The following is a 15253-nucleotide window of genomic DNA, read 5'->3' on the forward strand; positions in this document are numbered from 1 at the left end:
TTTAGGGAAAGCTTGCACACAGATTTTAGAGTTGGAAAACCAAGTTAGGTGGGTGTGAATACTTTTGATATGTGTTAAATTTGAGTTTATGTTCTTGCTGTTTTCATACAAAGGGATAAGTAAATTGCCTTTCATATAAGTTGAAGAAAGGATCAGAGTCTTTAGACGTCAGCTGTTTTTCATCAAGATTGGAAAGGAAGAGTGAATTATTCTATGATGTTAACAGACTAATTTTGGATTGCTTCATGGGTGAGCATATTGCAATTCGATTTATAATTAATATTTTTTACTGTTGAGATTTTTTTTTATCTAATTCACAAGCATATCTCTTCATGTCATCAACCATTTCGGGCCGCATGTCTGGTAGATATGATTATTGCTTTGTTATAGGTGCTTTTGCTATGAGAATGGAACTTTTAGATCAAATTCCTTACCCAATCTTATATTCCTCAAACTTTTTCGAGTTTTCTGTACTCAAACTTATTTTCTTGCCCGTGTTGTTTGGCTAACCTCAGCTTGTTATTTGTGTTGCAGAGGATCTTATCCAGGTTGTGTTGGATCTAAACCAAAACTTGAGATCTAAAACCATATAGCCATGATTAATTCGAAGAGATTAACAAGAATCTAAAAGGGCGGAAGCTTATACCTGAATCCATAGAAGAAATCTTGATTTGGGTTTTTAATGATCTTCTAACTTTAGGGTTTCTCTAAATCCGAATTTCTCTTTCTAGATGGGGGTGAAGAGAATTAGAGAGTGTAACCCTAGGTTAGGGACCATAACCCCTTATTTATAGATGTTGTACTTTTGTAATTTAGCCCCTCAATAAATCACAATTACAACCTGGTATCTGCACATATAACCCCATAATTATATTTAAATACCCATTAACCTAACTTAATTGATCATTTTAGTGGGTTATCCTGAAGGATAGCAATACACATTTATTTAATCATATGTGCCCACAAATAGATTTATTAGATTAAATCCAACAATCTCCCACTTGGGTACCATATGATTCCTTAAATTGTGTATAACCTTATGAGCTCAAAAATTGCTATCACTGAAAAGGTAATCTCGTCCAATCTCGTCCATTGACTATATCAATATAGGATCAAAGCGGCCTTCGTCACATTTATCGTGACTCGACCCATCAATGGTCACATATACCAATACAATCAAACGACATAGATCAATCATGGATGTGCAGCATGAAAATTACATGCAATGTGATCAGTACATGTCTATTTTCAACTGGTCCTCCTTAGTGAGGTCAAAACCAAACATAATGTAACAGAGTGTCTTAACTGAATACTTTATTCTGATCAGACAATACAACCAAACATAAAGCACCACAATTACAAACTCACACTAAAATATAATATCCTCAAATAATACCACACACATATGAGCAGTATGCTCATGAAAGACCTTAGGTGGTAATCCCTTAGTAAGAGGATCAGCTATCATGGAGTTTGTCCCAATGTGCTCTATGGATATCTGTCCACTCTGTACCCTTTCTTTCACAACCAGGAACTTAATGTCAATATGTTTTGACTTAGTTGAGTTCCTGTTGTTATTGGAATACATTACTGTAGATTTATTGTCATAATATAACCTTAGTGGTCTTTCAACATTTTCCAAAATGCGCAGTCCCGTGACAAAATTTCGCAGCCATATTCCCTGATTGGATGCCTCATAGCAAGCTACAAATTCTGCTGCCATAGTGGAGGAAGCTACTAGTGTTTGTTTGACACTTTTCCATGATATAGCTCCTCCTGCTAACATATAAATGTAGCCTGATGTAGACTTCCTGCTATCTTGGCATCCAGCAAAATCAGAGTCCGAATACCCAATGACCTCTAATTTCTCTGATTTTCTGTATGTGAGCATGTAATCTTTTGTTTTCTGAAGATACCTCATAACCCTTTTGACTGCTATCCAATGATCCATACCAGGGTTGCTTAAGTATCTGCCTAACATCCCAACAATGTACGCAATATCCGGACGCGTACATACCTGAGCATACATTAGACTTCCTACAGCCGAAGCATAAGGAATCTTCTGCATTTCCTGAATTTCAAGGTTACCTTTAGGGCACTGATTGAGACTAAACTTGTCTCCTTTAGCAACAGGGGTGTCACCTGGTCTGCAATCTTGCATGCCAAACCTTTTAAGTACCTTATCGATATAGCTCTTTTGTGATAATCCAAGAATACCCCGAGAGCGATCTCGATGTATCTGGATCCCTAATATAAAAGAGGCGTCCCCAAGATCTTTCATCTCAAAATTCTTTGATAGAAATCTCTTGGTTTCGTGCAACATGCCTATATCATTAGTGGCAAGCAAGATGTCATCCACATACAGAACCAGAAAAATATACTTACTCCCACTGAACTTGTGATATACACAGTCATCAACAATGTTCATCTTAAAACCGAACGAGATAACTATTTGTTGAAACTTATGATACCATTGACGAGGAGCTTGCTTGAGTCCATAGATGGATTTCCTTAATTTGCAAACCATATTCTTTGGGTCTCCTGACACAAACTTTTCTGGTTGCACCATATAAATCATCTCATTAATGTCTCCATTAAGAAATGCAGTCTTAACATCCATCTGATGTAACTCAAGATCATAATGAGCAACAAGTACCATGATTATTCTTAAAGAGTCTTTCGATAAAACCGGAGAAAAAGTCTCTGTATAATCAATGCCTTCCTTTTGAGTATAGCCTTTAGCCACAAGACATGCATTATACCTCTCCACATTACCGTTTGCATCTCGTTTGGTTTTAAAAATCCATTTACAACCAATTGGTTTTGCACCTTCTGGTAATGGGACAAGTTCCCAAACCTTATTGTCTTGCATAGACTTATACTCTTCATTCATGGCATCAATCCACTTTTGAGAGTTAGAACTTTTCATGGCCTGAGAAAAATTGATTGGATCATCTTCTAACATTCCACTACTTTCCTCATGTTCTTGAAGAAATACAATGTAATCATCCGAAATAGCATTTCTCCTTTCTCTCGTGGATCTCCTTAATGGCACTGGTTCTTGAGGTTGTTGAGTTTGTTCTTCTGGAACAGGGAGTTGTTCAACATTATCATCTTGAGGTTCCAGATTTACTTCTTGAGCAACAACAGGTATATAAACCTGAATATTGTCAAAAGTAGCTGTATGGATTGGATCTGAAGCCAATTCCTCCTCAAAACTAATGTTTCTAACCTTATTTCTCCCCCCAAACTCAACATCCTCAAAGAATGTTGCTGTTCCCTTCTCAAAAATATTCCCTATAGTGGGATCATAAAACTTATAGCCCCTAGAGCGTTCAGAGTATCCAATAAAGTAGCTGCTAACTGTTTTGGAGTCCAATTTCTTTTCATTTGGCCTATAAGGTCTTGCCTCAGCTGGACATCCCCAAATATGTAAATGCTTTAAACTAGGCTTTCGACCAGTCCAAAGCTCATAAGGTGTTTTAACAACTGCTTTACTTGGTACTCTATTCAGAATGTAAGCTGCTGTCTTAAGTGCTTCTCCCCAGAGTGACTCTGGTAAAGAAGAATGAGCAATCATACTTCTTACCATATCCTTAAGAGTCCTATTTCGTCTTTCAGCTACACCATTCATGCTAGGTGAACCCGGCATGGTGTACTGTGGGACGATACCGTATTCCTCTAGGTATCTAGCAAATGGTCCTGGACGTTGTTCACCTGAACCATCATATCTACCGTAGTACTCACCACCACGATCAGATCTAACGGTTTTAATTCTTCTGTTGAGTTGATTCTCAACTTCAGCTTTATAGGCTTTGAACATGTCCAGAGACTCAGATTTTTCATGAATAAGATATAGGTACCCATAACGTCAGTAATCGTCTATGAATGATATAAAATATTGTTGACCATTCCAGGATTCTGTAGGGAATGGCTAACAAATATCCGTATGTATCAATTCTAAGACATCTGAAGATCTGTTTGCACCTAATCTCTTCACTTTGGTCTATTTTTCCTTGATACATTCAACACATACGTTGAAGTCCGAAAAATCAAGGGAATCCAAAATGCCATCAGACACAAGACGCTCAACTCTACCTTTTGAGATATGACCCAAGCGCTTATGCCATAATGACGCTGAATTTTCCTTATTTAATTTATGCTTAGTACCACGTGATTCCGCATGCAAAGTTTCATTATAAGAAGTAATTGTATCAAGCAAATATAGGTTATCATAAGTACTCAAATAACCGGTTCCCACAATATTTGAATTAAAAGATAAACTGAATTGATTGTTTCCAAATGAACAAGAATAACCTGATTTGTCCAATACAGAAACTGAAATCAAATTCCGTCTAAAAGACGGTACTACAAAAGTATCTTTTAAGTCCAAATAAGAACCAGTTCCTAACAACAACCTAAAGTGCCCAATTGCTTCCATATCTATCGATTGTCCGTCGCCCACAAAAATGTATCTTTCAACATCACTTGGCTTTCGGTAGCTCAGGCAACCCTGCATAGAAACACTTATGTGAGTAGTAGCACCAGAGTCTAACCATCAAGTGTTTCTAGGTACTGAAGCTAAATTAACCTCAGAACAGACCAAGGCAAGGAACGTACCCTTATTATCACGCTAGGCGTGATATTTTGTACAGTCGTTCTTTACATGTCCAGGCTTCTTACAGAAGAAACAACCCCGATTATCCTTATGTTGTTTCTTCTCAACTGGACCTTTAGCAGCTTCCTTATTATTCTTCCTTTTCTTGCCCTTATCCTTAGAGGCATAGGCCAAATGAGCACTTTCTGTCTTATCTTGCTTCAACCTGTCTTCTTCTTGCACACAGTATGAAATGAGCTCATTTAGAGTCCATTTCTCCTTTTGACAGTTATAACTGACCTTAAATTGATTAAACTGTGCAGGAAGAGACAACAGAACCAGATGCACTAATAACTCATCACAAAGATCGAGTTTAAGTGCCTTAAGTTTTGAAGCAATATGAGACATTTCCATAATGTACTCCCTGATGTTTCCCTTGCCCTTATACTTCATCGAAATCAAGCGAGCTAAAAGCGTGCTTGTTTCTACCTTATCGTTTTTAGTAAAACGCTTCTCAATTTAGGCAAGGAAATCTTTAGCCTTAGTAATCCCTTCGGATTCTATGCCCCTGAAGGTTTCCGGAACGCCGCGCTTAATGATCATAAGACTCATACGATTTGAACGCTCCCACTTCTCATGCTCCTTCTTTGCATCAGGAGTGCTTTCCGCATTGAGAGGTTGGGGTTGTTCAGTTCTTACTGCATAGTCAAGATCCATACAACCAAGAACAATTAATATGTTCTCTTTCCAAACCTTGAAGTTTGTCCCATTTAGCATGGGAATTGAGTTGATGTTAGCAGAAATTGTTGCAGCAGATGCATTAGCTGAAATAAAACAAAAATACTCACATCAATAACCATAATCAATAAAATTCAAATAATGACAATCCACATCCAAGATATCGGGCACAACATTAATATCAAGTCTTTGGACAGTAATATTAACTTGTAAGTGATACCTTGTTGCAATGATCAAACATTGACAATAACTCATGTCAAATAATGAAACTATCTTTGGATCGATTCATTATTCACATGTAAACCTTATAATTGTCACACGCTTATCATCGCAGATGTGTATACAGTCTAAATAAATATTAACCTTCCTTTGGGCCGATTAAATATTTACACGAAAGCATACACACAAACATCTCACATTCCTCATGAACAATCTACACAAGAGAGGTTACTTTGACAACTTCTTGATTCAATTAATCAATTGGAGTGAAAGACAACCTTAATTCCTTAGTGTCATATTATTTAAATTAAATAATTGATTAAAAAACCAAATTAGATTTAAATTAAAAAGTTTTAATTCAAATCAACTGAATTTCTAAAAACTTAATTGGGGTCTCACAGCTTAATTAGGGCCCATAACTTAATTGAATAAATTAAGTATACCAAAGTGGACCCATGAAAAGCTGAGGCTTAACCATAGTGAACACGAAGTTCGCTTAACTTCGAACGCGAGGTTTGACTGTATTGAGTACGAGACTCACTTAAGCACGAACGCGAGGTTCGTCTGAAAATGAACGAACGCGAGGTTCGTTTGATAAAAGAACGCGAGGTTCAACTTGGGAACGAACGCGAGGTTCGTTAAAAAAAAAAATGAACGCGAGGTTCAACTGAAGTACGAACGCGAGGTTCGTCTGAAGTTCGAACGCGAGGCTCGACTGAAGCACGAACGCGAGGTTCGTCAAAATTGAGCTTGACGCTCACCTGAGTTGAACGCGAGGTTCACCTTAGAACGAACGCGAGGTTCGTTAAAATTGAGCTTGACGCTCACCTGAGTTGAACGCGAGGTTCACCTTAGAACGAACGCGAGGTTCGTTAAAATTGAGCTTGACGCTCACCTGAGTTGAACGCGAGGTTCACCTTAGAACGAACGCGAGGTTCGTTGAGCGCGAAGCTCGGTTAAAATTGAACGAACGCGAGGTTCGTTTGACCGCCGCCGACAAACCAAAAAAAAAATTCCTCGATTTTATTTTTCAAAATCAGATCCAGACCAAGAAAAATCGAAGAAAAATCCAAAAAATTCTAAAAAGCTACTGTTCACCGGCGATTTTTTAGTTACTTTTCACCTGAAAAACTTTTCGTTACTGTTCATCCGAAAAAAAAAACAAAACTGAATCTTTAACCAGAAATTTAAGATCAAAAAACCCAATAAAACTTAAATCCCTAAGAATTAATCAAGGTGGCTCTGATACCACTTGTTGGATCTAAACCAAAACTTGAGATCTAAAACCATATAGCCATGATTAATTCGAAGAGATTAACAAGAATCTAAAAGGGCGGAAGCTTATACCTGAATCCATAGAAAAAATCTTGATTTGGGTTTTTAATGATCTTCTAACCTTAGGGTTTCTCTAAATCCGAATTTCTCTTTCTAGATGGGGGTGAAGAGAATTAGAGTGTAACCCTAGGTTAGGGACCATAACCCCTTATTTATAGATGTTGTACTTTTATAATTTAGCCCCTCAATAAATCACAATTACAACCTGGTATCTGCACATATAACCCCATGATTATATTTAAATACCCATTAACCCAACTTAATTGATCACTTTAGTGGGTTATCCTGAAGGATAGCAATACACATTTATTTAATCATATGTGCCCACAAATAGATTTATTAGATTAAATCCAACAGGTTGTAGTTAAATGTAACCCTGATACATTGCTTGCTTTTACACTATGTTTCATTTATCTTAAAATCATAACTGGTATATAAGATCCACATGAAGTTAACTATATATACATTGAAGGAAAGTGATGTTGGATACTTAATGCATCTGTCCATGATTTCCAACTAGTATTTTTTTTCTCCTTGCTGGAGTTCAATATGTTTTCCCAATACATGCAACGGTTAATGAACTTGAGAAATTTCTCTTCAAAATAATGGCCTTCTTAATCTTTAACTTTTGCATCAGACCATGATTTCCTACTAGTATCCTTGTCTTTCTGGCATTCAGTTTGTTTCTTCAATACATGAAATGGTTCACGAACTTGAGCTCTCCATAATAAATGTCTCCTTAATCTTATCAATGATTTCAAAAGAGATTTTCCTTAATCTTATCAATGATTTCAAAAGAGATTTTGGTCTTTCTAGCATTCAGTAATGGTCTTCTTAATCTTTAACTTTTGTCACTATTTTTATTAATTATTTATTATTTGGCATCTCAGACTACCTTTGCCTTATCTTTTGTGTTAGCTTGCATCTTGTACTTCAATTAATTAGATCTTTATGAAGAGCATCACTATTGTGCTTTCAGCGAAAATCGGTCTATTGTATGCCATCTCTGGGTTTGGTGGGAGCTTGATGTCTGCTCTCTTTCTCAAACCAAATGATATCTCAGTTGGTGCTTCTGGTGCACTCTTTGGACTACTGGGGAGCATGCTCTCTGAACTCCTCACAAATTGGTCAATCTATGTTTACAAGGTACTGTCATATTTACTTACAAACATCCACTAAATCTTCAGGTTGACGGTATCAAGTGAATTATCTCAACTTATTGTCAGTTTGCAGCACTATTCATCCTCATCTTCATCATTGTGATCAACTTAGCTCTTGGGCTCTTTCCTCAAGTGGACAACTTTGCTCATATTGGAGGATTCATATCTGGGTTTCTTCTCGGATTCATCTTCTTGGTTCGCCCTCAGTTTGGATGGATTAAACAACAGAAGATTCTTAGATATTCTACCACCCCAATCAAACAGAAGCATACAGTATACCAGCACATATATTGGATTTTAGCTTCTGCCCTTTTAATTGCATGGTAAGTATCTCCATTTGCTTTGTTGGGGATGCACAATCCCCCTGATGCGATTTGGAAATAGAGATTTAGGAGAGAAGAGAGAAAATCAAACAATCTCAAACACACAAGATTTACGTGGTTCGCTTCTCAATGTGAGAAACTACGTTCACGGCCGCCGCAGGAGAAAAATTCACTATTTTTCGTCTTTTTACATCATGCCCTAATCAACCCTTTTATAGACTTAAGGGTTTAACCAATAAAAAAGGAAACAGAACAAAACAGGTTAAAATTCGAAACTGGGCCAAAACCCGACTCCGGTCGACCGCCGCACCACGTGCGGTCGACCGCGACGAATCCTATTCCTGATCGAGCTCTCTGGACTTTGGGCGGTCGACCGCAGCGCCATGTGCGGTCGACCGTGATGCTGTCCGCAGTCTGGGCTTGCTCTCTGGACTTTTGCCGGTCGACCGCAGCGCCATGCTCGGTCGACCGCGATGAGCTCCTGGCCTGTGCACCCAGCTGTGCACGACGTCGGTCGACCGCCGCGCCATCCACTTGGAGACTAACTATCAATCTCTTTCAGCTCTCTCTGCGGCGACGGCCTCCATATCATCAAGTGCTGAGGCCAACTGAAGTTGAACACAACTTCAGTTTCTCTGTAGTGACAACCTTGGTAAGCATATCAGCTGGGTTCTTGCTTCCTTGAATCTTCACAAGTTCCAACATGTCCTCGTCCAACGCTGATCTTATGAAGTGGTAGCGGACCTGTATGTGTTTGGTCCTTGCATGAAAAGCGGGATTCTTTGCCAAATGTATTGCGCTCTGGCTATCACAATGTAGGACACTCTTCTCACTTTTCTGTCCCAGCTCCTCCAAGAAACCATGCAACCATATCATCTCCTTGCTTGCCTCTGTCACAGCAACATATTCAGCCTCTGTCGTTGATAAAGCAACGATCTTCTGCAACTGAGAAACCCAACTAATAGCTGTAGAGCCCAAAGTGAATACATATCCTGTAGTGCTCCTTCTCTGGTCTATCTCACCAGCATAGTCTGCATCAACAAAACCCTGCAGAACTAACTTGCCTCTTCTGAAGCATAAACAGTCATCTATCGTACCTCGCAGGTATCTAAGAATCCACTTCACTGCTTCCCAGTGCTGCTCTCCTGGATCTGACATAAATCTGCTCACAGCTCCCACTGCATGGGCAATGTCAGGTCTCGTGCATACCATGGCGTACATAAGGCTTCCGATGGCTGAAGCATAAGGAACCTTAGCCATGTAATCTTTCTCTTCATCAGTCTCGGGGCACTGCTCCTTAGTCAATCTGAAATGACTAGCTAACGGTGTGCTGACGGCCTTAGCACCACTCATCCCGAATCTCTCAAGCACCCGTCGAATATACTCGGCCTGAGATAGTCGTAGTGTGCCCAAGAGTTTATCTCTACTGATCTTCATTCCCAATATCTGCTTCGCTGCGCCTAGATCCTTCATGTCGAACTCACTCGACAGCTGCTTCTTCAGTTTCTTGATCTCTGTCATATCTGAACCGGCTACTAGCATGTCGTCGACATATAGGAGTAGGATGATGTAACTCTTGTCAAACTCTTTGACAAAACAGCAATGATCAGCATTGCATCTGGAATAACCGTTCCTGTGCATGAATCCATCAAACTTTTTGTACCATTGCCTTGGAGCTTGTTTCAGGCCGTACAAGCTCTTCTTCAATCTGCATACCATCTTCTCTTTTCCCTTCTGAGTAAACCCCTCTGGCTGCTGCATATATATCTCTTCCTCTAGGTCACCGTGGAGGAAAGCTGTCTTCACATCTAGCTGCTCGAGATGTAGATCTTCAGCTGCAACAATACTCAGGACTGTTCTGATGGTAGTCAGTTTGACTACTGGAGAGAAGATATCTGTGTAATCAACTCCTTCCCTCTGTTGAAATCCTTTAACCACCAATCTGGCCTTGTATCTCTTGGAACCATCATATTCCTCTTTGATTCTGTACACCCATTTATTGCTGCTCGAGATGTAGATCTTCAGCTGCAATAATACTCAGGACTGTTCTGATGGTAGTCAGTTTGACTACTGGAGAGAAGATTTCTGTGTAATCAACTCCTTCTCTCTGCTGAAATCCTTTAACCACCAATCTGGCCTTGTATCTCTTGGAACCATCATATTCCTCTTTGATTCTGTACACCCATTTATTGCTCAAGGTCTTTTTCCCCGTTGGTAGCTTCGCAAGTTCCCATGTATTATTGGTGTCAAAGGATTTTATTTCATCTTTCATGGCGAGCTCCCACTTGCTCGTATCATCCACTCGAAGAGCCTCATCATAACTTTCTGGCTCTCCACCGTCACTCAAAAGTAGGTAATTAAGATGAGCTCTTGGCTGTAGTGATGGATACTTAGGATTGGGCTTGGGAACTCTAGCTGACCGCCTCAACTCTCTAACGGGCGAAACAGTCTCTCCATCTTCATCTGCCCTCTCTGAAGTGGTCTCATCCATCATCTCTTCTTCTTCATCAGAACTAGCTTCGGGATTGCCTCTACCTGAGGCATAATCTGACTCGAAATATGTAGGATCACTCTGCATCGAGCTAGTGGGCTGAACTGCATCACGGTCTTTGTAGAGGACTGATTCGTTAAAGACCACATCCCTGCTTCTGATGATTTTATTGTTCTGCTCATCCCAGAACTTGTAGCCAAACTCATCGCCGCCATAGCCAACAAAGAAACATTTTAAGGACTTAGGATCGAGTTTGCTTCTAGCATGATCATTTAGATGTACATATGAAACACATCCAAATACTCTCAGATGAGAAAGGTTTACCTGCTTTCCACACCATACTTCTTCAGGTATTTTGTGCTCCAAAGGCACTGATGGTCCCCGGTTGATCAAGTAGGCAGCTGTGTTGACTGCTTCTGCCCAGAATTGCTTTGGAAAACCTGCTTGTAACCGCATACTTCTGGCTCTCTCAGTCAATGTTCTGTTCATGCGTTCTGCTACGCCATTCTGCTGGGGTGTACCTGGCACTGTCCTCTCTAATCTAATGCCGCTGTCATAACAGAACTTCTTGAACTCTGAGTCTTCATACTCGCCGCCGTTGTCAGAACGAAGCTTCTTGATCTTCAAACCGGTCTCGTTCTCAACCATAGCCTTCCATCGCTTGAAGACTTCAAACACTTCTGATTTGTGTTTCATGAAATAGACCCAAGTCTTCCTCGAGTGATCATCTATAAAGGTCACGAAATATAACCTTCCGCCGGTGGATGGAACTGATGCTGGGCCCCACACATCTGTGTGAACTAACTCAAGCTTCTCTTCTTTAGGAGTTCTGCCAACCCTTTTGAAGCTTATTCTCTTTTGTTTCCCTAGAATGCAGCTTTCACATAGGTCAATATCAGCCGATCTCAAACCTGGTAACTTCCCGTTCGATTGCATAACCTTTAGGCCTTTGCTACTCATGTGACCTAGCCTCTGGTGCCACAAATTTGGGTCTTCACTGCCTTCAGCCACTGCAATGGAACCTCGTGCATCTATCGTCATATAGAGAGATCCCGTCTTCGTACCACGGGCAACAACCATGGATCCCTTTGTAACCTTCCATGTATCACATGCAAAGGTTGATACGTATCCCTCTTTCGCCAATTGTCCTATGGAAATCAGATTTTTCCTCAAGCTAGGAACATGTCTCACATCACTCAGCTTCCATGTAGACCCATTGAGCTTGATTTGCACGACTCCTTTGCCAACAATATCACAAGGCTGATCATCACCAAGATAGACTTTTCCTAGGTTTCCTGAAATGTAGTTCTCAAATAAATCTCTATTTGAGGTAGCATGAAACGAAGCTCCTGAATCCAGCACCCACGATTCAGTTTTGCTCTCCAACAAACAGATTGGGGCATCATCTGATTCTCCTGAGGCCACGTTCGCTTCAGTCTTGTTTTCCTTATCCTTCTTGGGTTCTCGGCACTGATTCTCATAGTGGCCAAACTTGCCACAATTCCAGCAATCGATCTCCTTCTTGCCCTTGCGGTTCCTGGACTTTGGCCTTCCGTTCCTCGAGTTAGATCTTCCTCGGCTACTCCCTCTATTTCTGTTTCTGTTTCTTCCTCTGCCCTCAAGATTCAACGCCGACCCTGAATTAGAAATCCCTTCCTCTTGTCTTCTTATTTCCTCAGTCATAATCATGTCCACCACCTCTGAAAACTTCAGTTTTGATTTGCCACATGATCCGCTGATCGAGATAACGGTACCCTTCCAGCTGTCGGGCAATTGACCAAGTATCAAGAGGGCTTGGATTTCATCGTCAAACTGAATATTGACCGAATTTAATTGATCCGTGATCTCGTTAAACTCGTTCAGGTATTCCTTGAATTTCTGGCTCTCGGACATCCTCAAATTAAACAGCTTTTTAATGAGATGTACCTTATTCGCCGCAGAGGGCTGCTCATACATACTGGACAACGCCGCCATGAGATCCGCCGTCGTATTCTGATTCTTGATGTTGAACGCTACTGATTTAGACAAGGTCAACCTGATCGCTCCAAGGGCCTTTCGATCCAATAGCTTCCAATCCGCATCTTTCATATCCGTCGGCTTCTCTCCCAATGGTAGGTATAAATCCTTCTGATAGAGGTAGTCCTCCATCTGCATCTTCCAGAACCCGAAGTTTGTTCTATCAAACTTCTCAATCTTGGATGTTTCCTTCTCAGATCCCATTGTCTCTGACCTCAAATCGTTCGCACCGAACCTGGTCGCTCTGATACCACTTGTTGGGGATGCACAATCCCCCTGATGCGATTTGGAAATAGAGATTTAGGAGAGAAGAGAGAAAATCAAACAATCTCAAACACACAAGATTTACGTGGTTCGCTTCTCAATGTGAGAAACTACGTCCACGGCCGCCGCAGGAGAAAAATTCACTATTTTTTATCTTTTTTACATCATGCCCTAATCAACCCTTTTATAGACTTAAGGGTTTAACAAGTAAAGAAGGAAACAGAACAAAACAGGTTAAAAACGAATCTGGGCCAAAACCCGACTCCGGTCGACCGCAGCACCACGTGCGGTCGACCGCGACGAATCCTATTCCTGATCGAGCTCTCTGGACTTTGGGCGGTCCACCGCAGCGACATGCTCGGTCGACCGCGACGAAGACAGAACTCTGGCCTGCTCTCTGGACTTTGAGCGGTCGACCGCAGCGCCACAGACGGTCGACCGCGACGAGCTCCTGGCCTGTGCACCCAGCTGTGCACGACGTCGGTCGACCGCCGCGCCATGGCCGGTCGACCGCGATGCAGAAAACTGTCTCCTTCGTCGTTTTTGCTTGAACTTCTCCATCGTCGATCCTGTTCCAACTTTGTTCCTCCTCTCTTCTGAAGTATAGGGCATGCTTCACATATCCTAACATGCTTAACAATCTGAGATCTCCACCTAGTTCTCGATGTTCTCCTCACAATTTATTCATTGTGTGTATACAGGTTCACTGGTGGGCTTGTTTTGCTTTACCATGGGGTAAATGTAAATAATCACTGCTCATGGTGCCGTTACTTGAGTTGTATCCCTACTTCAAAAAGGAGCTGTAGGTGATCAGCTACATGAGTATAAGCATCCTGTCCAACCATATGGCTGCTGAAAACATTCTTAGAATCATCTTGAGTATGTATCCACTTCTTGACATCAATATGTACTTTTTAACTTGTAAAGGAGTGTCGTGAGTGATAAAGTTTTGAACAATTAGTATGCTTTTGATTCCGAAAGAGAACGTTTTTATTTTGTTGCAGGCAAATTCAGATATAAGGAACCTGCTGATCTGGGATATAAAGTTCTTTAGCTATCGATTTTCCGGTTGACATATACCTTGACGATATTACATTTATTGTTGTTGTGTCTATTCTCCATTTATATCAGTTGATTCATGTGTACAACTTTCGAACTGCACAATACTTGCATTCATTTTTTTCAGTTGCCGTCAATTTTCCAAAATTACCTTCACAAGATTTGAATTTATTCTTTGATTTGTCTGTACTCTATGTATAGGTTTTTCCTCTTTTTTTTGTTGGAGAAATCTCTATGTATAGTTGTTGAGTCCAGGGTACAAGCATGTTCCAAGCTTCAACACGCTAATACAGGAGCTTGAAATCTTAAGAAGTCATTCCATTTCACAAAATTTTCCAAATGATCTCATTGTTTCCCTGAAAACTTCAATAAACTAAGTAAATCGACTAAAATCACCCCAAAGAAAGAAAGAAAAAAAAAATTCTAAACGAAGGAGACTAAGCTATCGAGTCCTCGGCATATCAGTCACTCACAAACAGCTATAAGATAACACAGAAAAAACATCTTGTTTAATTTCTTCAACAGAGCCAAAAGCTTTAATCTTTCATATCCATTTCCCATTCGGCACTCTGCAATCCGCAGCCTCCGGTAAAATCTCCGGCCTCCAACCCTGAAACACAACCTCCCTCGTCCTCATCGAAAACGCCCCGTTAACATCAACAAAAGAGCTCCCTCCTTTCCTCCTCCTGTCATCTCCACCTACTCCGCCCTCTCCTCCCAACAAACCATCTACGTACCTTATGGAAACAATCCGTACGTCCCCATCATCATCGACCTCGGCTTGCTCATCTTCAACCTTCACGACATAAAACAAACATTGTTCACCTTGAGGAAGTGAAACACGTACGACTCCATTGCCTATTGATCAAATCGAATGTAATAATCTGATCACTGTAATCAAAGCCACAAACACGGTGGCCCTCAACAGCCACTGCTTTGTGCATAACACTAGTACTACTACTCTTGTGAAACTTGTGCACACCTTAGAGTCATTAGTAGTACTGAACAAGATCAGTTGATAATGAAAGAATTAGTGTGATTAGCTAAACAT

General features: G+C 40.6%; 1 protein-coding gene across 1 annotated transcript in view; it reads left to right on the forward strand.

Annotated features, from left to right (window-relative positions):
* Window positions 1-14299, forward strand: part of LOC109829864 (RHOMBOID-like protein 1) — a 15542-nt gene extending 1243 nt beyond the window's left edge. The window contains exons 3-6 of the mRNA XM_020396930.1: window positions 7869-8035; window positions 8116-8372; window positions 13845-14022; window positions 14148-14299. Coding sequence (XP_020252519.1) covers window positions 7869-8035; window positions 8116-8372; window positions 13845-13953 — 533 coding nt within the window. The 3' untranslated portion in view covers window positions 13954-14022; window positions 14148-14299. The remainder of the gene's footprint in view (window positions 1-7868; window positions 8036-8115; window positions 8373-13844; window positions 14023-14147) is intronic.

This window comes from Asparagus officinalis, chromosome 2, assembly GCF_001876935.1.
Source record: "Asparagus officinalis chromosome 2, Aspof.V1, whole genome shotgun sequence".
Classification (NCBI taxonomy): Eukaryota; Viridiplantae; Streptophyta; class Magnoliopsida; order Asparagales; family Asparagaceae; genus Asparagus; species Asparagus officinalis.